General features: G+C 38.0%; 1 protein-coding gene across 1 annotated transcript in view; it reads right to left on the minus strand.

Annotated features, from left to right (window-relative positions):
• Positions 1-26,413, minus strand: part of LY75 (lymphocyte antigen 75) — a 48,110-nt gene that overhangs the window by 13,032 nt on the left and 8,665 nt on the right. The window contains exons 7-25 of the mRNA XM_032982540.2: positions 26,153-26,341; positions 25,311-25,468; positions 24,329-24,439; positions 22,967-23,055; positions 22,441-22,613; positions 22,068-22,264; positions 20,518-20,660; positions 14,231-14,312; positions 13,592-13,663; positions 12,075-12,198; positions 11,141-11,176; positions 10,695-10,870; positions 9,658-9,722; positions 8,311-8,387; positions 7,053-7,189; positions 5,913-6,018; positions 3,775-3,935; positions 2,972-3,101; positions 272-498 (exon numbers count right to left, since the gene is read on the minus strand). Coding sequence (XP_032838431.2) covers positions 272-498; positions 2,972-3,101; positions 3,775-3,935; positions 5,913-6,018; positions 7,053-7,189; positions 8,311-8,387; positions 9,658-9,722; positions 10,695-10,870; positions 11,141-11,176; positions 12,075-12,198; positions 13,592-13,663; positions 14,231-14,312; positions 20,518-20,660; positions 22,068-22,264; positions 22,441-22,613; positions 22,967-23,055; positions 24,329-24,439; positions 25,311-25,468; positions 26,153-26,341 — 2,453 coding nt within the window. The remainder of the gene's footprint in view (positions 1-271; positions 499-2,971; positions 3,102-3,774; positions 3,936-5,912; positions 6,019-7,052; positions 7,190-8,310; positions 8,388-9,657; positions 9,723-10,694; positions 10,871-11,140; positions 11,177-12,074; positions 12,199-13,591; positions 13,664-14,230; positions 14,313-20,517; positions 20,661-22,067; positions 22,265-22,440; positions 22,614-22,966; positions 23,056-24,328; positions 24,440-25,310; positions 25,469-26,152; positions 26,342-26,413) is intronic.

Consider the following 26,413-nt stretch of genomic DNA (forward strand, 5'->3'; position numbering starts at 1 on the left):
AAAGATGATTCAGCAATGTATGTTGCTGCCACCCTACAATATATCCTTTCATTCTATAATCTTTTAAAAGAATTGTCTCCTCATCATCAGTCCATCCAGTGGAGTTCAACAACTATGTAACTTTGAGAACTGAAGATTTAGAACATTAATCTTGAGACTCTCCAGGTAGTTATTCCTAAATGAAAACAGTTACCCCAGAAATTAATTTCTCATTGCATTTCTTTATCCCAGTTTCTACTTCACACAACTCTTAGGGGAAAACAGAACTTACATCTCTGCTGAAGAGTCCAATCCACAGGGGGTAATTACGAAGGGCAGCCTGAACAGCAAGAAAAGCCTGCTGGAACTGATCTGTGATGCTAACCAGCTGCATCTTGTTACTTATGCATGCAGCCATCGCATCATTCCAGGACAAATTCTTCAGAATTACCATGTATTGAACATTTTGATAGCTCAATGTTTCATTAAGGACTTGCTCTGTCTGGTTATCAGCAGCTCCTTTACATAAGAAATAAATCTAGTTATTAGATGGTTAAACACTGGAATACATTTTAGACTCACAATTTCTCTGTAACAAACAGAAAAACCTGTTTGAATTCCTCCTGGAAAAAAAAAATACTCTTAGACAGTAGATGAGGCTAATATTTATAGTTAGAAACAAATACTTTTGACACTTTAGATAGAAAATGTATAAAAGAAAAAAAAAATATTATTTTCTCTCAGTCTGTTTTTGCATATATTTCTCTCAACTTACGTTCACATCATCTTATATTTGCTATTTTTAACTAACTGCTAAATAACTTTAATTCAATAAATAGAATTCTTAACATAATCTATAACTTCAAATACATGAATGGGAGAGAGTAATTGCGCTCTACTGTAGTATAGCAACATCTAAACTTGACTCATTTATCTCTGTGGAGCCTGTGAATTTACGCTTATGGGAATCTAATGGGCCACAAAACTTGTCTATGCAGATCTTATTACAGCACAGTCCCAGAATTCCTTACTGCCATCCATGGCTATAGTGGGAATTGATTTTGCCTTCACATGTGCTTAACTAATTGCAGAAAATCCACACTGCATAGGGAAGGGTATAAATCAGTACTCAGTTCTTAGAGCACAACTTATCACAGTTACCAGCATATTACTCAAAGGCATACAGCTCAGAAATGCATAGCAACAATGGTTAATAAAAGATGCAAACATACCCATGGATAGTAAATTAAAGCTGGTAACCCCAAAAATTTTCTACACAACCAAAAATAAAGTGGCTCTCCAACAGGGAAGAAACCCCTGACATTTAAAAAATCTCAAGAAGAAAAAGGCCCATGGGGGGGGGGGGCGGGGAGATCACTATAAATAACAGGATATAAATGGCTGATTGATAGGCTGGTAGGGCCATTTTCCAAAACACAGGAAGACAAACATAATATTAATTTGATATTTACAGCTTTCAATAGATCAGAAAAGTGGCAAGGCTGAAACAGATTGATTCAAATGGTTTGTGTTTGCTGCCAAATGCTTTCACTTAGTAAACAGCTACAAAAAAGATCCATGGAACCAAGGGTGCCATCACACATCAAGGGATATCAAATTGGAAAGAAGATAGTAAGAAAGATGTCCATTTCTGAAAGAAATAATTGACAGTGACTAACATCTCAAGAAGTTCTGCATATCACAATCATGACAAGATTTCCAAGGAACATGAATCACCTTTTTCCCTAGGATAAAGCCCTAGGCAACCTGGACTCTCACAGCTGTCCCTGCAACCTGCTGAGGTCCCTTCCAACCTGAGTTACCCTTAGATCCCTAATGCAATGATGATAAAAGACCAGACCATACCAGGACACATTCTCTGGCAGCTGAAAAACCTCTCTCATTACACTTTTTACAGCTATGGCAAGGAAGAAGTGCTTAGTATCTTAGTCAGCCCAGACTAATAATATATTGATCTACACAGATATGCTGTCAGCCTGCTATTAATAAAAATCACCTTTTCAAATTTCTGTGACTAACATCTCTCCCATCCAGACTTCTAATCTGGACACTTGGAATTTCTGAAATATTTGGCACTGAAATAAAGATTTTTGTGCGTGTGTGTGTAATGTGGGGCAGAGGGGAGGACTCTCTTTGCCTATTTGAGAATTAAGAAGGTGGGTATGTTCTTGGGTGTTTTGCATACCTGTTTGTTGTTTTCATAAGATAGCATGACTTAATAGACTTATTTACATAGAGGAACATACTCAGAAGTGGGTATGCTGAACATTAGCCCTTAGCAGTAATTAAATGCGTATAATAGCTATATGCGTTTGAACAGATTCCAGTAATTGGTATCGACCAACCCACATGGCTACATCAGAATATTATTTTTAGTTCAGATTAAGAAAACCCACTCACGTCAACAGCTCCATATGAAGCTAGGGAAAGCTTCATCAATCCAAATTATCATTCTCCATGTATGCCCTCAAGGTTTGCTCTGAGGAGACCAATTTCATCATTAAGAGTATATGATATCTCATATTCTGGTAGTGCTAAAAACCACAGGTTATGTCTAAGAGGGGACGGTTATATTGTGAGATTCCTTCCCAGGGCTTCTCAATTCCACAGTTCTGAAGAGGAAAAAGGAGTTGCTGGTTCCACCCCTTGATGTACATGACCTCTATACCCTCAGAACACTAAAGCCCCATCTGCTAAAGTATGGTTTAATTGTAAACACGCAATCTCTCAGGAAAACAGATTTCCTCTGAACTGGGCTATGAAAAACAAAAGGGAAGATTTTGAATGGCTGACACAATAGGCCCCAGATCATCCTGCCCACTCTGCTTTTCCAAAATTTACCTACTCAGTCTCTACATGAAACTCGTTCTTCAAGTGCAACAATTTACATGCATTAAAAGGTCTCCTGGCACATGCGTCTTAACTGCAAACTCTGGCTGTAATGTAATTTATTTTGACTCTTCAGACTTACCTATAGGCCGCTGGCATATACCCAAGAAGTGCCTGTCTGCACAAGCAGTGAAATTCCATGTTCCAACATACTGTGAATTGGGATTATTGAGGATTACACCACACTGATTGTTGAATTCTTCATCAAAAAGCTGAAAAACAGAAATATGCTTATCAGACCCAAACAAGGCATAAACATACTTGTGTAGAGAAGGTGAATTAACACAAGGCTACGAGAACCCAAGCTGTCTGAACTTGTTTAAGAAGTTTCATAGGAGTTGTGCAGTACAGCTTACCTATTTTACAAACACTACCAAGTGCCTGGACTCAAAAAGAATTAATAAGTTAAATACAGGGAGAATATTAAATTGATTTAATGTTTAAAATAAATCTTGTTTGTAGGTATGAGTCAATTACATTTATTATGCTTCACCTTGGGTAGAGCAGCAAGGAAAATACCAATGTATAATGGTTTACAGATGCATACTAAGTGTAACTGAACCAAGAATTATTGATGACATCTTTTTGATGACTGTTTTTTTCACGTAGTCTTTAAATTGCAACTAGAAGTTCCAGTAGAGTCATTAAATGGTTGTTTCAGCTTTTCGCCTTTACCCTTCAGTGTTTCGTACCTCAGTTCAGAAGTTGTCAACCAAATAAAGGTAAACAGAACTACATTACTGTCAGTCACCTTGTTTGCCAATTAAAACCACTAACTGGGGGATTTGGTACATATTTTTTGGGTCTTTTTTTTTTTTTGGTATACAGTCAGTATTCCAAATTTCATTACTCAATAGTCAAGAGAAGTAAAAAGTCAGAACTTACGTCCAATGGAATTTTCCTTAACCTTCCTGTCAGGAGTGGGTGAAAGTTACTATACAGCAGTCTACTCTCATCTATCCATTTGTTCTCCCTTGTGCTGAACAGAAACTGCAAACCAATCCAAATATCTTTTGGCATACCAGGAAGCAGGGATGTTATATAATCTGTTGGGCAGAACAGTAAATGTACATATTGTGGTTCAGACAACAGTAAACACCTGAAAAAACACTTCACATAAATAAGATAATACAACCCCTGTTTGTATGAACTTAATTTTCCCAGCCCTTTATGATTGCCAAATGCTTATCATCCCCTCCTTCCATAACACCTTTCATGCTGATTTTAGCTGAAAGGAGAAGACTATTGGTATTTGTGCTTTAAATTTTCAGCTGAAGAGCAGGTAGTAGATTTAACCTGTTTCTCTGCCCACTATTTTGTATTCTTGCACTTCCATCCAAATTTCAGAGACTGCTTTTTCACAGGTCTGCAAGATCTTCTATTGTTGCCCTGCAGAAATAATGGAAGAGCTCCCTCCAGCCCTCTCTGAATTGGTGGAGTAAGTCTTATCTCCCATCTTCCTCTTTTACTGAAGTATACCATAAATCAGATCCACTTCTTGGATTCTGGCAGGGTTTGACCACCCCATCATCAGAGAAAGCATTACAGTACAGCATTAAGTCAGGTTTAGTTAGAAAAAATTCAGCCAGGAAAACCTTAAATCAGACCCCTCTTAGTGAGCATTCAGGGATGAAACAATGGGCCTCAGTAACCCCCCAGGCACCAAAGGCATTCACTGGGCTTGTCCAGATTAGGAAGACAAATTGAAGCTATATAATTAGGTACTGCTGACTTGTCTTAACTATTGGCCACATGCCAGACTAGCTGCAGCCTATTTTCTGAGCTAGACAAAGCCATTGAAGATTTACATGTCAGAGCTAGCCAGCCACCTAATGCCACTGGGAAGAGTAGAAGCAGCCTACAGAAAGAGGCACGCTTCTTTAAGATGACTGTGCCTTCTTTCCATATAGGCAGCCTCCACTACAGGGGGGAAAGAAAAACAAACAAGAAACAATAACAAACATTTCCATATGCACCAAACCAGACGAAAGATCCTGCTATGTAACATTTCAGAATGGCTATCCTTCTGCAATCTTAAAAGCATCCAAAACCACACAGGTCGAAGACATGTATATTCCTGTATGGTTACAACCCTATTCCTCCCCAATAACAGCAGTAAAAAAAAAAAAAAAATTACCCTTCATCTGCTGCCTGCAGGTACACTAGTGGCCTCCCTTGTCTACTTTCCATATTCCATTTGTCAAGAGGTTATTTGCTTATAAAGAAAACATGCACTGTGTACATTGCAGAATTCAACTGAGTTACTTCAGATATACCTGCAGAGGACTGTTACTTATCCACAAGAATACAGATGCAAACACAGCTGTTTCATTCAGCAATTTATCGCTGAACATTACTTGCAGCCAATGTGAACACATTTCTTCCTCACTGCATTTACCTCAATGACTAGTTTATATGACAGCTGAGAGGCACATCCCAAATGTGGAACAACCCAGTGTATTGCAGTCCCCCTGCCTTCCATCCGTGTCCTGGAGAGCTTGCACCTGGTCGGTTTAGATGCACTCCCATATTAAGCTGCTCAGCACACTTAGACAGAGGGTCCTATGTGCTCCAGCAGACACTGTGTTTGTCATCCCATTCCCACACAGACAGCTGAGCTTGTTTTGGAAGCAGGTCCTAATGTGGTTTTCATAGTGCAAAGTCTACAGTCTCAGTTAGGTTTTACCTTGCAAACCAAAATATGAGAATTCAGTGGTGACCCTTCTATCCTCAACCCTCAATGCAAGGTTTTACAATTTTTTCTTTTTAGAAACAGGTTGAGATCATGCAGAGAAGCTGCTCTTCAAACTGGCTCAAATGGTTGCTGACTGCATTTCCATGTTACATTTCCAGTGATGTAAACAAAACCAGACAACACATTTTTAACTGGTCTTGGATTTTTAGAGTGCTCCCAGTATGCCTGTAGATAGCCAAGTGATTCTATGCTCAAGTTCCTAAACAGAACTGTACTGAATTTAGAAGAGAAGCTGCATACTAAAACTGTCCCCAGTTCACCATCATACCTTGCTCAGCTTGATTTGAGATAGATGGAAGAGAGCCTCCAAAAGTTACACACTTTTCATTAGCTGCATTAAATGTTAAATATTCAGGTTTCATCTTTAGAAAGCACTGCAAAAAAACATAATGAAACTGGTTTTCATCATACCATTGCTTCCTAAGAAATCACTATTTAAGAAAAGTTTCTTACACCAACCCTGAAGACTAACTTTTAATTTCCTGCAATAACATATAATTATTTTTCTCAGAAAGCAAGGGAACTGCTACTAGCTGCATGTATTTCTTATTAGATACAACAGAATAGCTAAATATAAAATGATCCCACTGACTAACTCCTCAATCACTGAGGATTGGAATTCAATAATTTTTAATGGGCTACGTCAGGATCATATACTGTTTTAAGAACGAGAATTCACACATGAACTTTGAAGTCAGATAGGGTTGGGCCAGGAACCTGTATTATAACTCGTTACCTTTTGGGAGAAACTACATAGGAACTCAAAAGCTATATTCTGCATTGATGTGAAGTACATTTGCAAACTTTGACACAATGTAACATGCAGATCTGATGCATGCTTCTTCTTATGTACAAAATAATGGCGGGCTAAATAACAGGAATCAGTCTCACTAAGACTTCAGATGGCTACCTTAAAACACAGTACCGAAATATACCGGCTTCTGATCTGTTAGTTCATTCTTAAAAGATGCTTCAAATTCTTAAGTGAGTTAAATCCTTAAGGCAACTTAGGAAGCAGCATGTCTGCCAGCTTGCTGCCTGCCTATGATTACTCAGCAAAAGAATCAAGACTCTTCTGCCACAGAAGCCTCATCCTTTCTCTTTCTAATCCTTCTCTTCCTTCAAAGCAGAGCCCAAGAGTAGACAATACAACCAACATTCTTGAACCTACACATATGGTGAAGGGAAAGTAAAAAACCTGAAAATTACTGCTTTGAAATTAAGAAAACATCAAGCCTGAAAAGTGGGGGAGTTATTTTAATCACTACAGATGGTTTTCAAAAGCCACCTCCCCGTTCATTCCTGAACGCAGGGGCTACTTCCTCACTTCCTTCGGCAGGGCACTCCAGCTTACTGGACTGTGAAATAAAAGGTAAGGATGAATGATCTGTATTATCTTAATATGTACCTTATTCCGGAACTGACGCCAACCTTTACGGCAACCTCCTCTGACTGGACGGTAACTGGGATCATGCTTCTCTAGTAAGGAGGCATTATTTTTTTCACAGATGAAGGGCAGTTTCACATTACAGTTAACTGGGTAGTCTGAAGAAATGGAAGTTTAAAAAAACAGTTATGGTAATGCCTGTCATGCTCCAAGTGCCATCCATACTTTATGACATGACAAAGACCAATCTGAAGTCCTTTTCTGTGCAACCACAGTAAAGTACTATGCAACCTAAAGCATTAAAAGTAGCAGCAGAGCAAAAAAAAACAAATGTAAATTATTTATATCAGATAATAATATAACATTCTTAAAGATCCAGAGTCTGATCCCTTACTTCCAGTAGTACCACTTCATATAGGCAGAGACAACTTCAAAACAGAAAAATCATGAAGTAAGAAGATTTTGAATATGAGAACAAATCTTATATTTTGGCATAGAGGATGTGTGGCCTAGAGGTCATTAAAACCGAAAGGAATTCTTTAACATCCACGTGAAAGGCATCTGCCCTGTATTGCTTTACATGACTCCTACAGTAACTGTACTGGCTTCCTAGTCAAGCCTGATTTTTGGTAATAGGAATGAAAACAAGTCAGTAGCATACAACAGAATAATGGGGGAAATATGCTTTAAAGTGGAAATGGTAGTAGACAGTAGGAATTATTTATTCTCTAGGGGTTATACATTTTCCCCAGTATAAAACAACATTGAAAAAAAGGAAATAAGAAGCTTCAAATCCCACCAGGGGGCATTTCCATTTCTTTGTGTAACTCTTCCAGTATAATTCCACTAATTAATGAAAATTGCATCTCCAGATGCATATGCAGTTGCAAGTATTCAGTCAAGCTCCTCTAACACAACTCTAAGACTTAATTTCCAGAGCTCAGAGTATGCAGCATAATCAAAAAATATAACCAAAAGCAGATTTCACTTAATTAATTTATGTCAAAAAAGGAGTGACAATCAATCGTAAAAATTTGTTATCTGAATTCAGGTTTGCCTCTGGTCATCAAGAAATACTGCCATGGCTTCTACCATGAAGAAGAAATAAATGATTCAAAATTCAATCAGATTATCATCAAGAAGCCATTCACTCCTAATTCAGTATCAATTTGCTTTCAATATAAGAGTTTGGGCAGAACAGTAATTACTGGGTTTGTTTTTTTTTTTTTTTCAACTATAATAATGACAGAGGGGGGTGAAAAAATAAAATGAGCCTTACCTCTATACCAGTTCTTTCTAGAAACATACCAGCAATCTCTCAGGAACCGATCATGGAAGCGTGAAAATAACTGTAAACTGGATATAAACATTACAGAGTCAATGTCCAATTCAATGTGATCTTCAAGTGGAAACTCTTACAGCAACAGAGCCAGTGCAAACAAAAATTTGGTCTGGTACCTGTTTCTAGGAGATGCTCTATAACACTGGAAAGGACAGAGGGGGGAAATACTAGACTAGGAACAAATACACAGTAGGTTCAGTAGTTATGTACCATGCCCAAATTAATTTTGTTGAGGAGCTGAGCAGAACGAGGGTAGGAGGTTATTTATTACCATGCTGCAATCACAGCACATTCATAGAGCAAGTGAGGAGAATGGGCAATAGTCCATTTTATTTTCACATCAATGAACTGCTATAGTATTTTGAAAAGTGAAGAATTTTCCTTGTAAAAAGTCCATGATCCTTCACTGCAGCCATGAATGGCACAATGCAAGGTTTGCTGTGAGTCATCTCAGCTCTACAGAGCTATATCATGAGCCCTCTAAGGGTTTGGCATTACTTAACTGGAAGAGTGATGTCTTAAACCAAATTTCCATTCCCTGTTCTCAAGTATTTCTCAGATAACCTCAGAGACAACAGACAGGGTTTTTTTCAGAAATTTTTTTTTCAGTTCCTCAGTTATTAACAGAACATAGAAGTGGGCTTAGAAATGCAATAAAAGCATTTTAAAAATCAATGGAATGTGTTAGCTCCTAGGACCACAGATTTCAAGGATTCACATGACAAGACTAAGATGTCAAAGCTCAACAGCCCAAAAACTAGAGGCTCCAATAGACACACAAGAAATGGATTATGAATTCAGTTATTATTAAGTTATTATGAATTAATTTTTATTATATTGATGTTTGTAATGGGAACAGAACTCAGAATTTGGCAGCTAACTAAACTATTTCAGCAATATTCTGAAATATACCCACTTTCTAATTGTACACTCATACTGTCTTAACCACTATTTGCTTTGTCTGAACACTACACAGTTCCACTCTCTCTGGTTTAGATCTAAGTTTATGGTTTAAGTTCTTTATGGTCTAAGTTTAGCATGGCAAGAATAGGTGCAGGTACATGTGAACAAAAGTGGAGAACAGGGGTCACTGACTAATGCTGTACTTTTTTCTAGCTTAGTTCAAATTATTTATCTTATTTCTTTGCGATGATACAGAAGAAGTAACATTTACAAATTTGGGGATACAATATTTTCCTTTGGAAACTATTCTAGTTAACTATATTCCTAAAAAGCACATCAAAAAAAGCTTACAATAAAGCATCCCATAATTATTCTACATACGGTGAATGATAGCTGTAGCCATAATCAATAAACTTCAGCCACCACTTCTGTTCGCTGTTTGATAACTGTGGAAATAAAGAACAAAAAGCAGGTATTTTACAACCCATAGAGAAAGAACTCCAGACTCTACCAGGGATAATTCAATAACAAAATTAATTTTGATTTAAAATGTTTCTAAAATGTGCAATAGGAAAAGGATACAGTTTGAGACTGATATGGCAAGTAGATGGACCCCTGCACCTACTAGAAAAAAAAAAAAAAAACAACAAATTTTCCACTGTGCTGGACAAAGCTACAGGAAAATTTGCAGCATTGTCTTAAGTGTGTGCTAGATACATCATTCCTGCAAAATTCATAGCAGGAACTCTACCAGACACCAGGACATAGCTGCAAGTTGCTTAAAGCTGTTGTGGTTCCACAGGATCACAGGTCAAACCTTCAATTTCTCCCGCCTTGGAATTTCTCCTTCCAGGTAACTTCTTGTCAGGAGAAATTTCATGAAGAGAGCTTGCAAGCTGCTAATTTCACAAAGTATTGTCTCACAAGCAGTAGCACTGAAGAAAGGTACTAACAGAGGTGCTGAAACTTTAGATGTTTTGGTAAGATTCATTAAAAGAATATACTCTCATGCTATGAACAACACAAACACCTTTCAGTAAAGTCTATCAGACCATCATGCATTTCTAATTAAATCCTCTAATCAGGTGAAAAATGATGTACTGTCCCATGCACAAAATTAAGAACTGGAACAATAGTGAAGTATTCGCAGACAATGGGATGCTTACATGGTGGTCCTGTTATGACACTTTCTCTCCATTTGGAGGTGGTTTAGTTTTTTTCCATGTTGTTAAGGTTACTTTTAAATTTTAAAATTATTTTACAAGACTGACATAAAAATAATTCTCTTTCAACTCATCTTTTCCTTCTGAGTACAATTAAAAAAAATAAATTAAGGATTAACATTTTCTTACATTGGAAAAAACAGCAAAAAAAAATTCACTATAGTGTTATCTGTTAGACAGATTATATCCCCTTACCTTTTCTATTTGAGACAGTATTGTCCTGAGTTTTGGGTAAGACTCCACAGAGGCTAAATCACTATCATTTTTTTGACAGTAGAAAATAGCTTCCTGGAAGCTCAGGTTTTTATCTGGTACAAACCACAGCTCTGCTCCATCAACAACAAGTGGGGCTCCATGAATTCCAATTTCATCTATGCAGAGGAAATACCACATGCGTAAGAAATCAATTCTGAAAAACTCATTCTTTCTTTTTCTGAATGTAATAAGAAATTTCAGTTTGACACTGGAAAGAGCCAACACTCCTTGCATTCTGAGCTCTCTCAGAATCAAATTCTATTGAGTCATGATCTTTGCTGGTATCAAACAGGTATGACAGTAGTAATATAACAAAGGTAATAAAAGATATAGAGTATTAACAAGCATATACACATAACAGAAGAATACCCAGAAAGTCCATTTACCTGGTATATACCACTCAGGTGTCTTTGGAGTGCTACCTGTACAGAAGAAAAAAAGCAACAGTCACTTCAATTTCACCTTCTAACAAGACTGTGGTCACCAATAATGGAAGTGATGGATCATACTCATGTTTCTCAGGATACATGATGGAAAAAATAAAAGGAGAAGGAAGTCATACACAGGTTTAATAGTTTAAACTAAGCCAATGTAAAACTAATGGGAGTTTTGCTTACCTCAATCTTAAACATCTGTGGGTTTTTTCATCCCAAGCAGAACACAAGCATCAAAATAGTATATCTGCCCATATCTCCCCACAACAAGAAAGTTTCATCCCCTGAAATGCCTTTTAATGAACAATCAAAATGTAAAAGCCTACTGGATTACAGCTCTTTTCACACTGCACGGGAAAACCTGGATCTGTGCAGGTAAGCCATGCCATTCTTTTGTATTCGCACTCCTTTGTCTCACTACAATGAGGAGGTAGTACACCAGTTTTACCAGAAGAAGGCTAATTCACCTAAGATTCAAGCAAACCGTACACCCAATATGTCTGTGGTCATATAGTTACAAATATCACTAAGAAAGATTGAATAAAGTCCATAAATGCTGCAACTTGGTGGCTTGCCTAATAAGCCTAATATCACCTAATATCAGGCAATCACCTTGCCTAATAAGCCATTTGGGACAACAAAGAATATGGGAGCAGTAATACTGCATCCTCCTCACAGTCATTTTCTGATATATCTTTGAATGTTCTAGGCATATGTCTGTTTGTATGTGACATAGACAAAACTCATTTACTGTCCTCTTAACAGTTCAGAGAGGAAATGATAAACTATTGTTTGCAAAGTTTCTGTTACTGGGAAATAATGACAACTCAGTGGTAATAAATAATAAACTCTTTTACATGAATAAATGGATGTAACTGAAGTTTACCTTTTGTTATCTGACAGACCCATTCAAGCTTAGCTTCACAATCAAAAGGCCTGAAATAGAATTCCAGGTCTCTGCCTTCATGGAAATAAAATCTCCAAAATGATCTCCGTGAAAACTGAGAGGTCTGTATAAAAGTAGAAACAGAGAACTGAGTATGGCGTAGGCCTCTGAAATGTAATTGTATTAAAAAGGTACTCTGGCAAAGTCAGTATATTTTACTGTGGTGTTAGTCCCACAACTTATTTTGCAAAAAATGAGCAGATACAACTGTAACTCTTCAACTATAACTCTGCATGCTAGCCAAACTTGTGAACCAATTAGGTTAAAGGCTTAAGGTCAGCCTACATACAAAAGTCTTTTCTTGCAATATTGTTTATTTGGTTTTTTGAAGCACACAGGATCTCATCAATATTTATTATTTAATTACCTGTTACAACTTGTTGCCCTGAAATGATTCTAATTTGTGCTCAAAAGAAGAAATCATCTGAACTGTCAAAGAAATAGTCTTTCTTATTTATTTCTTATAATTAAGCTTAAAATCCAACTTCACTCTTGTTGATCTCTCCAATAAGGATAATTTTTTATCATTTAGTGAAAGAACATGTCTATACCTAACAGGTAGGCGAGGTAGGTTACTATATTTCAGTGTCCCCTCCAAACTGCTCTCCTCCTGTCTAAAATTTTTAGTACTTAATGGTGACAGCTTCTTGGCCTGGGCTCATGAACACAGGATAAGAGAATGAGGGGAAATGGGTATGAACAGAAGCAAAGGGATGCAACTATCTTCTCCTTCAGTAAATCCTAAAAGCAGAGGTGGTTCTAACTAGGTTAAAAGAAGGGGTGGTACTGAAATGATCTTATGAAAAGTCGGGTGATGCTTCACAGAAGTTAAAGGCCATTTTAAAATTCATGTCATCAAGACTAAATTAAGCAATGAAGAACGTAATTAGGAATTAAGCAGAGGCCTGACATTTTTAATTAGAAGCTGGGACAGCACTTACAGTCTATTTCACAAGTAAACAAGAATATACACACAATAAACACAAGCACACATCTATCCTGGCTTCTGCATTCCCCTACTTTAGGCTTCAAGCATTTTCTTAATTTGCAGTTCAAAAAAACTAATCTAGATTTTAAAAGTTAGTGGTAGGATTCTGTTTGTTTTTTTATTTTAGACTCCACATTACATCCTTAAGTGTTATCTGTAATATACATGGGATAGATAGCAGGGCATTATGCAATAGAGAATAGCATTGTTACTAAAATACTCTGTAGTTCAAAAGAAGTCTTATGAAATGTTATCATTACCATAGAGCTTGGTTCATAAAATACTGTCTGAATAAAGGAAATCTGATAATAGGTATAGACTAATAAAGGGAACACTAGCAACTTTTTCACTACGCGAAGAAAACATCTTGGCAGTAAATCCGAATTCAGTATATGGCTGGCAAAAGTAGTTTTTCCAAGTATTTCCATGTAAAGATATGCACGCTCTTATTAAAAACCTTGAAACTAACCTTTAATGCAGCACAGTCTCTTGTATCATATTCATCTTCCAGATAATCTAGTGGCATAACAACACTAGTCACCTAGAAGACAAAAGAATCATTACTTTATGACTATTTTTCCTACAGTAATCCCCAGAGATAACCATTCAAACCTGGGATCCCATTATGTTTATCACTATTAAAATATTTGTTAAATGGCAGTTACTGGATCAGTTTTGAGTCTGTGTACCTGTTATTATGGGGGATGGGAGAGGAAAAGAACTCACAAGTTCAGGCAAATAAATCAATGACAGCGAGGAAGACATTTTTAGAGAAGTCTGACATAGCAAGATGAACTCATAAACCCTCCCTTTTGCTGTAGCATGAAGACATCTTGTTCTCTCCACCAGCTTTTAGATGTTTACTACTACATTTCTGTTAAAATATTTTAATGCAACAGAGACAGAAATCAGGCTAGCCTTATTAAGATATGTTTTTAATTGGAAATCTGCCTGGATGGCAGCTCTTAAGTGCACAATCTTTCTCTGAATTATTCATCTGTTGAATGATCTGCCATATTTTAATTAAAATATTTATCAATTTACTTTCAATCCGGTCCAACCTGAAACAAATCAGGACATGATGTTTCTTGGTTAAAAGTTAACTTACGGGTTTATCATCACTCCATTGCCAGGTTCCCAAAGAATCTGGACTCCTCTTATTCATTCCAATCCATACCCATCTGTCATTGCTGTAAATAAACAAGATAAAATCTTAAGCCAAGCATATATCAGCTCATTTAATGAAAAGACTGACCTATGTCATGGCACTATTTAGGATCAAGCAGCAAAACCAAAGGTTTACTACTGCAAGTTGTAGCAGTTCAAAGAGAAAATAGGCGTAACAGCTAGGATCTCTTCTGCACTTCTCTTTGAGATATGTAGGCTGTCTTTCCCTGACCACAGAGAAAACTAAATCAGATAATTCATTTGTTCACTGCATCACCACTTCATCAGTTGTCACTCGATATCACGGCCTCTTTTCTACACTTTTCTTCCAGAATCACACACAGTTTGTTTGGCTTCCTTTTCTTTCTCCTGTCCATTTCAGGTCGTATCTCTCTACACTATCAGCTCAAATACACTCTACCTCAAAGCCCATGAAAACATACAGGATACCTGGCTTCCTATTTCCCCTAAGTTTGTCAGTGATAAAAACAAACTATGCACTGGCACATATTTCAGTTACGCACCTTCATAGAACAGGCATAGACATAAATGAGCATGCAACACCACTGACTCCAATGCTTGCATTAAAGAATGGCAATAGAAATTTTACTCCATTTTACCAGATTACAGTCAGAACTGTATTTTTTTCCTAGATTTTACTTCTTCGTTTATCATAAACAGCGGACGTTTAAATTCAAAGTTTCAGCTATACTCCAATATACGAAGTTGCACCAAATAATGGGTTTACAACGTAAATACTTAAATCTGCTGTCCTGGTTGGGGCTGGACTAGAGGAGTGCTGCAGCCCCCTGAGACCCCAGGGGCTCCCCAGGGCCCAGTGCCCTCACCTGTGTGCGGGGGCGGGGGGAGCACAGCTGGAGGGCTGGGCCCCGATTGGCCGATATGCCATGTCACGTGACATCATGCTCACTATATAAAGGCAGGAGAGGGCCGGGAGAGGCCCTCACTTCTGGGAGTGTGGCTGTGGGGCCTTTGTGTTTGGGATCGCCGGCTGGGAGCAGGCAGGTGGTGAGCAGCTGTATGGTATGTTACCCGTTGGTACTGCTGTCAGCGTATTGTTCTGTCACTGTTATTAAACTGTTTGTATCTCAACCCACGAGTCTCCCTTTGCCCCTCCAACTCCCTCCCCTTTCCCAAGGGGGGGAGGGTGGGTGAGCAGCTGTGTGGTGTTTAGCTGCTGAGTAGGTTCAAACCATGACATCTGCACTAACAGCCTTTACCATACTCCTCACTGTTGCTTATGAATCTAAAGATACTATAACAAAATGACGTATGTCCTAGTTAAACTGCAAGGTTAGTTTTGTACTGCAACCTCTACTTCTCAAAGTATGAATTTCATGCTGGGTACTGAAGTTGATGGTAATTTGCTCCAACCCACTACCCTGCCCAAGAAAGGCAATAGACACTTTTCTGAATGATGTTATCAGCTGGAAGCAGCAGAAGGGAGAAAGACCATGAGTCTTCTATGAAATCACAGACTACGTGGAACTACATGGAACCCTACCGCAATAGAGATGCGGAAAAGGTACTCTTACCAAGGTGGTCTTATGACAATAGTAAAGTATTGATGTCATAGTACAGGGCTCTTGTAAAATTGTGTCAGGAATAGTATTCTATAAATTCATGTTGTATCAAATACTGAGAAGGAATACAGGATATTTGAGGAAATGAGAGATTTTAAGGATTTTCTTGTCCAGCCTTGACAAAGAAAGAAAGGAAAAGGATATAATTATTCTTTACATTAGGACACTAAATCCCTAAGAAAAAGAACTGTTTGAGCAAAAAAAGATATTGTGTCTGAAGGAACCACCACTCAGAAATAAATTTAGGCTCAAAATTGAAAAGAGATGTCTGACCAGCAGAGGTCAGAGTTTGGAAAAGGCTCCCAAAAAAGTGGTGCTGACAGAATTATCTTAAGACAGAACTTGGAAAGTTTATGAAAATAACTTCATTAAACGGAGAGATGCACTCAGACACAGGCTTATCTGCATAAGCAATGATAAAAAATCACAGGGCAATGTTCAATTCTTTGGTAAGCCTGTACCACTACCTTTCCACACATTTTACCATAAGGATGCTTAATTGAGCCTGAAATGGGTAACAGTGCAGCACAAATAAACAATAGCTTAGCCCAGAGTGCACAGGCTAAGTACATGAAATCCAAAAGGGCAACAGCATTTTATCTGGGAGGGTTCCCATTAGGAAGAAAAGCATCAGCCACCAACAAATCTTTTTTTTTTTTTTTTCCTCAATTTCAGTATTAATTTTCTGACATTGGTGTGATAGTGTGATCACACTAGTGTGATCTTATCATACTGAATAGTCTTTTAATGATATCACTAAGGAGCCTTTAAAGAGCCTAAATGCCCCATATCACTCCAGAGGGAAAACTGTGAGCCAAACATTCACAACTGTCATGCAGCTAAGTGGCTTTTGGCAATTTGCCTTTAGAATTTTATTTTTCTGATTGTTCTTTCCAATTATGAATCAGACATTTCTTAACCCTCCCCTCCTAATCATCACCTACAGACTCAGTGAAGTTTAAGTAATTGATCATCACAGAGGAATATCTACTAAAAAGAAAACTTGAGACACACATTTCAAAAGGACATGCAGTAATTACCTGAGGAACTAGAGCAGTTTTCCAAAGACTTTCAACTTGTACTTGGCTTTTATGTAATAAATTTAAAAATTTTTAAAAAGTGTACCAGGTCAAGAATTTCTCCAGTTCACCTCCCAGTTTACAATTACTAGCCTGCAAACATAACAACGTTTTCCAGCTGAGTGGGCATTTACAGATTAATGTACATTTTTTTGCTTCTTTTGGAACTGTTCAGAAATGACTCCAACTAATTCAGTAACTATCCTTGCTACACTATCCTTGATAGCACTTTTAAGCTTAAGTAAATCCTTTTGATAGCCCTCTGAAATTATACTATCATCACAGAAAATAATTCTGCCAACTACTAAAGACAAATATGAGTTAAGACTATCCATTGCAACTAAGCTTGCAGCAAGGAATTTGCTTGTGCTTTAGGTATCTTTTTCCTCATTGCAAAGCATTTCAAATTCATCCTATGGACTGGCATCAAAATGCATTTATCGGTACCACAGTATACTTTGAGCTATATTCCTGGAACCGCCTCTGATATGTAGATTACCCTGAGTTTTGACCTAATAAATAGGTGCAATTTATGCTTTACAATGGACTCCACACTGATTAACAATGAAAGACCCTAAATCCCCAGCAATCCCTGCAGAATACCAGTGGCTTTTCTCTCACACAGAACTAAAACTTCACAGAAGCCAGTGTTGTGCAGGAGTGAATAAATACAGTTTAGATCAATGAGAAGAGAATATAAACCAGTAATTTTTCTGCTGTCACATTCTATACTGCTGAAATAGAAAAGGGATTTTTTTCTGTCCCTTATGTCAGCTTCAACGAAAGATTAAGAGACTAAGTGAAGTTATGATGGCTTGTAGTTCAACCTAGTTCTTGACAAGATGTAACGCATGTATATTTGGGACAACTCCCTAATTGTGTAATTTAAGTTGCCATTTAATCTTAGGCAGTGCTGGCCTAAAAGTATATATGAAGCCCATTTGACCCCTTTCTCTTCCCTCTGTAACAGGCTACTGCTGCTACCTGAATCCTATTAATCACCTACTCTTTAGTGGAAGAAAAGAGAAGCTGTATTAATGCAATTACTACATCTTGTATCTCAGCTTTATTGCTGTTTCGGCCAGTGTATTGAGAATAAGATCAGTTTTTTCTTGCAAAATCAAGTGTTTTTAAGGCTTTCTAGATTCAGAACAATTACATCAGCAGAGCTGTGCATATAAAAAGCAACTGATTTCTTTCCCGTAAGGTGTCCTCACTGAAATGTTATTTCTAACCAATCCAAGCTGTTACTCTCCTTGTGTCCAGCATCACTGCCAGCTATAAGCTCCAGAATGCTCACAAAAAGAATCCTAAATGAATGGAAGTAACTGAACCGGATCTATTCTGCCTGTATCATGTCGCTCAGCATGAAAAGAGGTTATCTCCTGTTTCTTCCAGACAGGGGAAGGTTGGCAGGCAAATTTTATTTTCCTTTCCAATGGCAATCGCCTGACTTGGCTGGAGCAATTCTAGCTCTTATTTGCCTCTAAGGTGGAATCCGAGTAAAGAACAGAATGGACTAGGCAAGCTGCCCTTTTCCTGGTGAACCAAATTGACTTTTGCTAACATTTAAAAACAAACAGTTCTCAATGAGTCACCGGACAACTGTGCAAGGGGAAAAAAAACCCGAAACCAAAAAACCCAAGGTGTGGCTCATTCCCCAAGCTGAAACGAGTACACTGAATGAGCAGTTTAGGTCACAGTTTGCACTTTGTAAACACATGGAACTCAGACAAACTGCATGGCAGTGCACTCCAGCAGCTAATCACATCCAACATTATCATGGATGATTTCTCTCAGATACCTAAATTATTTGTTCTTAGTGAAATAATTCACTTGGTTTCTTCTCTCTTTTCTCAGATGAGCTTATTCCCAGACAAGCTACCCTTGACTCTTGATCTCCGAAATACTTTATGTAATCAGCACCTCTGAGTAATTAAAAAGCATAACTAAAAGACTTCAATATGTTATCTAAACAAACAAACATTATTTGAAAGACTTTGGTCAATATCAAATATGTAGTATTTCTGTTTAGGAAGTTCTGAAATCCTTGAAAAGGTGTTAACCCAGATGAAAATACCATGTTCTGGGTTATTTCTGACACATGCAGTTACTATAACACTGATTGCAAAGTCAGTTTATACTGGGATCAATATATTGCCCCTTATTTACATACTGGGTTAATATAATACCCCCTTATTTAAGTTCTGGTAGAATAATACCAAAGTACTGGGACTTTCCTTCTTCCAGACTTAGATCAATGTTTCTGAAACACGGGAACAGCAGTAGCTGTTCACCTGACTTTCTGGAAAGACAGAAAAAGTCTCCACCTTTAAACTCCTAGGAAAAAAAATGGCTGTTAACTATAACTAATACCTTATATGGTCTGCAAGCTGAAAAGTTGTTTGAAGTACAAAAGTAAGTTACTTCTCTGTTCGTGTTTCATAGTAGATTAGGTACACTAAAACAAAAGTTGCAGTTGCAAAACAGTATAAAAACATATATAGCTAAAAATAATTTCTGCACTAATTTTTATTTCAGGGACTTTAGTCACTTTAGCAAAGGAATCATAAGAGGCTTTTATACAAGCTAAACCATCTATATATAGAGCATACAAGTTTGTTTTTGTCTCTTATCCATATAAACATTGAGTAATTTTCATGACTTGTGCACTTCTAAAAAAAGTTCACTGTGTTTTCAAGAAGGCATCTCTTCAGTCATCAAGTTTTAAAATTTAATCACAGTGTTGTACATTGGCAGCTTCTGAAATAATCCCGATTTAGTTTGTTGATGAAAAAATTTAGATCATATAACTGGCAGCATTTGAGTTTAAGCTGGCAAAAGTTCTGAAAAAACAGGCTGCCAATCAAAAAAAAAATTACACAAGGATCTGACATCACACCAGTGTCTAATAAAGCTTTGCAGTGACAGCTCCTTTGATTAAAAGTAGAGCCACAGACTCATAAATAATGTAGCATTTAATTTGCTGATACCAGAAAACTCAACACACCCATCTAATGCCCATATAGTGTTATTGCAGTTATGCCAAATGGGATCCGTGCCAACCAGACTGCTGGACACTACATTAGTCACATTTTCAGAAGATAGCACCCAGTTTAGTCAGGAAGCATTTAACGAATAAAGATCAGACTTATCTGAAAAACTGAAATAATAACTCATGTCTAAAGGGCATATCAGTAAAGAATAGGAACAACTATCACCTAGTTGTGCCAAAATTCAACATAAAGAAAGAAACGTAACACAGACTTAAGTTCACGTCATGGAAGATGCTCAAAGCAAACTTCTCTTTTCCTGTGCTCCTTCTAGCAATGTGAAACATTTGCCCAAGCTGTACTCCCTTGACATTTTCTAGGAAAGCAGTGGCATGACCAGCAGTTCAAATGCCACGTCTATCTGGTTTTACTGTGGGAAACACAGTCACCACACACTATCTCATACTTGCCATTTGGGGTCAGCAGCAGCATTTGGAATCTATTGCAGAATGTGACTGAAATCAAAATTCTAGCGCATGGCTAGTTTGTTACCTGATTATTTTTCTCAGGATAGAATGAAGCGCCTTGATTTCTTCTGAGTGACTAAAACTAGGCAGATGGCCTCCGAGTGCTTCACAGAACCTTTCTGCCTCTTCCCAGGTCCTGGTTCGCAGCACCCTTTCACTGTGGAAGAACTACACAACAGCCAAACATCAGAGTAGAAAAGGACGCACGTGACAGCATTTTTAGAACACTCCTGTACTACTCAAATACAGTCACCCCAGGTAGGAATGAATAACTGATATTTCCATAGGGAGAGAGCTTGACTTCTTAACAATTATTTTATTTTTTTCAGTTTGTCTGACAACAGCCAGACTCTGAAGTTTAGCTGACAAAATTTGTTTCAAATGCAACGTATTCCATATGGCAGACTTTCTCTGTTTTTCTTTACCAGAGAGATTTTAGAAAACAACACCCAACTCATTCCAAAACTGCAAGCCAAATTATACGTTTTAAGGGATGCTGTTCTTTCAAATTTACAGTGAAATGCAAAGCCCAATGTTCAGTGAAACTACGCCCATTTTGTTGCTGCAGGTGAAGAAAGTTCTTCGGCACACTCTTTGCTACCTGCATGCATCAGAACTGCATATTTGTCTCATATAACTCAGCCAGCATGTCCACTTGATCCCCTTGACTTCAGTCCAAGCCAATTCCCATCAGCTGGATCTCTCTGCACAGACATGCTGCACTTGGTCAACAGGAGTTTTGGAGAAAGTGCCAGGGCCAGCTGTCACATCCCATCAGCTACGGGACAGCTATGTGGCACATCAGGTAGACCCATCCCTGTGGGATCCTTGCCCACAGCCTTGTTATTCAAGCTGGGTTTCACCACTTTGCTACATGAGCTGTTTACAAGACACAGTTCATTGCAGACACTGAGTCCAGAAATAATGAATAAACAATCCAATAAACAGCCTGTTTTAACTTGATTTGATGGTCAATAGGAGGGGGAAAACCTGCATATCTAAACACAAATGTGTTTAAGCCACTCCAGCTAACAGCATGGCTGTTTACTTCCATTATTTACTTCAAAACAAATAAAATACAACTGAGGCTGCACTTTTTTGATAAAGATTGATATCCTTATTCAATCCAGAGAAAACCCCACCTCTCCTATCTACGTTCTTAAGAGTATAGAAAGGAAAAGGACCAGGAAAGATGATGCAAAGCGCTTTCCTTCCCTATTCTGGTGTCTCTGCATGCCAGATGATGGCAGGCAGGCTGGGACACAGGCACAGCACCCTCCGTCGGCACCAGGCTCCTGAGATGTCAGCACGGGGCGAGTGCTGACACCCCACTGATGTGCAGAGTCGGCCACAGAAAGAGCAGGGACAGGCACACTGCATCTTTCAGGAGTTGGCAGAGGCCGATGCATGAGAACATCTGGAGGCAGTCAACCTGAATCAACATGAATTCCTCCTCCCACTGTAAAACATCTTTGAAATATCCTTCAAAGCAGCTATAAACCAAAAAATGGCTAATCACACACTTGCTGCAAGACAGTAGTGAATGATTAACATCTAATAGGAATAACATTTTACCTTGTAGCAGGCAAGGCCGGATCCATTGTGCCACCCAGGGGGACAGGGATCAGTTGGCTTTGGGAGCACTTCTGGTTGCTTAGGCAGACCGATATATTTTTTGCAGACAGAAAATGCTTTAGTGGTTTTACAGTCCTTAGTTTCCCACTTCCCAAGAGACTTTCCACTGGGCATGGCCACACATCCTCCTGAAAACGCTAAGATTTAAGCCACCAAAGACATACTTAGAACTACTGGTTGGTTTTCCAGAAAATCTGTAGATTTCTGAATGACTATTTTATTTCATGTTTGGAGTTCTGTAACATTGTACTCCAATGCTTGCTCAATGTAAAATGATAGTACTTTTACGTATACTTTTAATTGTTAAATTTACCTGGTTGCAAGGAATTCCAGTTAGTGTATGTCACAGCTTCAGTTTTTTCCCCATCCACTGTACCCCAGGAATATATTCCCGATTGGCTAATATCCTGCAAACCGGTCCAGAAGTATTTTTCTTCAACTTTTGTATGTTTTCTGATTAGACTGTTTATAAATTCTTGCTCAAATCTGAAAATTCATAGATTAATTTGAGTCCATATTTGAAAGATATCTGAAATTATTGAGACAATTTGAAAACCAGGCATATTATTACATGAGTTAGTTCGAGTGGCTGTCCACGCAGTCCCATATTCAACATGGGGTCAACAGGCTGGGAATTCACATACTTCCAAGGTTTTCCACTGTAGGTTTACCATTGCCACACCATGGAAAACATGGTTTGCTAGTTCTCTGCAAGAGCAAAGAATCCCTATTTTGGATTTATAAACCACTAATTAGCATACAGAGGTTTTAATCTCTGACTGTGTATCTCCAAGATCATACTGCAAAACATGCCCATAAATTACAGAGATGTGCTTTACCTGTTCATCACTGTAAGATTGCACTGTACTCCAAATGAAACTTCCGTTTTATCAATCTTGTAACAGTAGTTTCCATGTCTCTCCCATCCCTGGTTAGAGAACAAAAAACACATTATGCATAATGACCTAATTTAGGCACTATCTACAGAATAAAATAAATAATTTCTAACATTGGTTGGCGCCCACAAGCCGGCACAGTACATACAAGAAAGAAATGCAGTGCATCATGTACAAGGTCCAGTATCATCAACTCTCAGATTCACAGTTCCAAGAAATAATACAACCATGGGAATAAAATATACCACTGTTTTAGCTCAACTGTGCTGAGTCTTCTGACTGCTATGTGCATTTAGAGAGAGAAACAGAAGGGTGACAGTCTAGTCCTATTCAAAACAATAGGAGTTTTCATGCTGCTCCACCAACGCCAGGATTCAAACAGAGGAATAATAAAAGAGGGTATTACTAGTGTTTCTCTACTTTTGAAAAAAATATTTTCTACTGAAAATGTGTGAACTTACAAGATTTCTCTATTATTAAAATATGTTCCCTTATATTTACACCAACATTTTAAGAAACATTAATGTGTTACCTCTTTCCTAGCCTACCAATGCCACTGCTGTCTGAACAGCACAGAAAGTTGTAACTCTACATGTTGGCAGTCTCTGAAGAGACAGAGTAAAAACACCCCAAGGTTGTGCAAAAAGATAAGGGATAAACGTGTTTCCTGTCGCAGGCAATATGCCACACAAAACTGAACCAAAGAACTCTGAAGTAGCTAGTAATACCGTCCCAAGATTGTTCAAAACAGAGAAGACTTCTTTTCAAGCCTTACTTATGCTGTAACATGTTATACTGTAAAAAAAAAAAAAAAAAAAAAACCAAACAAAATACCAGAGCCTTTATTCCCCCCACCTTTATTCAAGTCAAAGAACAAAAATGAGAGCCATGTGAAGTCTAACAGAAACCTAAGCCCAATTATCAGTCTCTAAATATCTTTACATTCCAAAGTGCATATCCTAAATTTTAAAACATACTTAAAGCAAAACCAACAGAACAAATGGCATCAGAAATAACATATCTACTAATAGCAATTTTTTTTTAAAAAACAAATAAATAAAACACAGCATCTCCTGGGTCCAAGCTCATAATATTTTCATCAGTAAACAAGGTGGTAATACATACAGAGCCCGCTTAGGAGAATCTTGAAATTTGGCTCATGCTATATAAATGTCCTTTTTCAGCTAAAATGTTCCATTGATTTTACTGTACAGGCAAGAAGAAAATGGGAAGTAGAGGAAATAAGTGATTTTATGCAGGTTTCTGAACAAAGTGATAATAAAAGAAATACAGACTTTCAATTACCTCTTCCAATGAACAACTTTTATCTGACTTTGTTTCGTTCAAAATCTCTCCTTTTTTCTTGCACACATACTTCAATTTTTCTTCACAGGATTTGACTCTCCACTGTCCCAGCTGTGAGAAGAAAAGGAAAAAAAAAGTATTTAAAATTCTAAAATCTTTCCATTTCCACAGTGCAGGGTCTGTAAAATGCCTCTAGCAAAAATACTGTGGACAGGATGACCTGGATTATGCGTATATGACAAATTCAGAGATGGGAGGATTCTGGTTCACATCTGGGAAGGGAAGACAAGGCCAGGGTGGTGCCTACTCTTGGATCAGGGAGGGAATGGGTGCAGGGGGTGTGCTCAGCTTACTGCAGAGGTGAGGAGGAGGCAGCTCTGAGGAACTGGGCACATGAGCTCCACTGCCAGCCTGACAGCACAGCAGGCAGGTGCTTGCCCCAGTTTTCTGCTGCATCTGGTAGATGGGATACAGCCTGCTTCTCTCTCCACTCATCTTTGTGATATCCTTCCTCCACCCACCCCGTGCTTCTTCTGTACTGCATCCTCCACAGTATCTGTCCTCTCCTCTTCTCTTACCAAGGTATCACACTAGCCATCCTCAGATAGGGTGGCCCAAATTGGTTCTAGAGATGACTGAACTCAGCTTTTCCTTTCAATAGTCCAGCCCACCTGCTTCCTAGCTCTCTGCCACAGACACACAAGAATTTTGTAACCCAAAATGCAGAGTGACAAGGACAAATGGGTGGCCCACAGCAGTGGCAGTCTCAGAGCTATGAGCAATTTCCTCCATTCTTTGCAGTACACACCTACCAAGTGTCAGCTGAATAATTTTAAGAAATTTGCTTGTAGAAAAATTATCTGTATTTTAAAGATTATTCCAGAAATAAAAAGTTATCTCCCCTCCTTGACTTTCACACACATCAATGTTGCCTCTACTATGGTGGAAAAAAACTGAAAAAAGCCCAACACTGTATTCCTACCTCGCCTGAATATGATACACAGTTAGGAGTGCTGTTAAAAGGAACTTTTGGTTCATTCTGATCCCAATATGTAAAAACCACAGCTGAGTGATCTGACCATTTGAACAAGGTTGGTACATCTTCATTTCTGAGACCCGTCCACATTTCTTCTTTATCATCTGTAATTTAAAATTAGGACAACTCTGTAGTTTCAAAATAATATTCAGATGAATTGGAAAGGAATGTGAAATCAGAAAAATTAGATTTTTATCACTATACTGTACAGCATAAATGCCACCTTTTTTCTTCCTTACAGTGAGAAAGGAGATTTGAAACAAGTACAATGTATTTTGGTTATCTTATTTCTTAACTTATATTCATGAATATGAATAATTTTTACAGAGAAGGTAACAAACAGAAAAAACACCCTAGAAATAATGAACACAAGCAAAAAAAGCTCAACCAAATTTATTTTTTAAAATGTAGACAAAAACATAAGACCAAAGAGTACAGATAACATTTATTAGTTCAGTGACCCAATAGTCAAAATATTGACCCAACCATCAATGATTCTCTTTGAATGAGAAAATTAAACACAAGCTATTAGGCAATTAGGAGTAGTTTACGCCAGCAAATAAATAAACAAATAACTAAATAAGTTAGATTAAACCAAAACAAGAGCTAACAGAGAGGGCCTGGACCCAAACAGCAACACTCAGCACTAGTCCGGGTACAAGCTCGGTATTAGCACCTTCATTTAAAAGCCAGAGGTTGTGACAATCGTATGCCAGAACATGGAAAGCAGTTTGTAATTTAAGGTATGGAGCATTTGCTCCTTGACCTTTACAAGTATCCCAACTCACCATTATGAAACTTTGTAACAACCAGTTCGACATCTGCTAATGAGTGTATGCTGATGAGGTTACTCTTATTTGCTTTGCACAAAGTGTCTGCGGCACTCCAAGGCACCTGGTTGTTTATCAGCATGTAGCAAAAACCGTTGTGGGGAAGCCAGCCCGAATCACAGCGAGTATCCAAGTGTCTCCAAAACTCTAATAGTGAAAAGAAATTTAATTAGAGGCCCTTGTTTTACATTGGCTAGTGCAACAGGCTGGCATTTTCTT

This window comes from Tyto alba, unplaced genomic scaffold (genome assembly GCF_018691265.1).
Source record: "Tyto alba isolate M040663 unplaced genomic scaffold, T.alba_DEE_v4.0 Super-Scaffold_7, whole genome shotgun sequence".
NCBI lineage: Eukaryota > Metazoa > Chordata > Aves > Strigiformes > Tytonidae > Tyto > Tyto alba.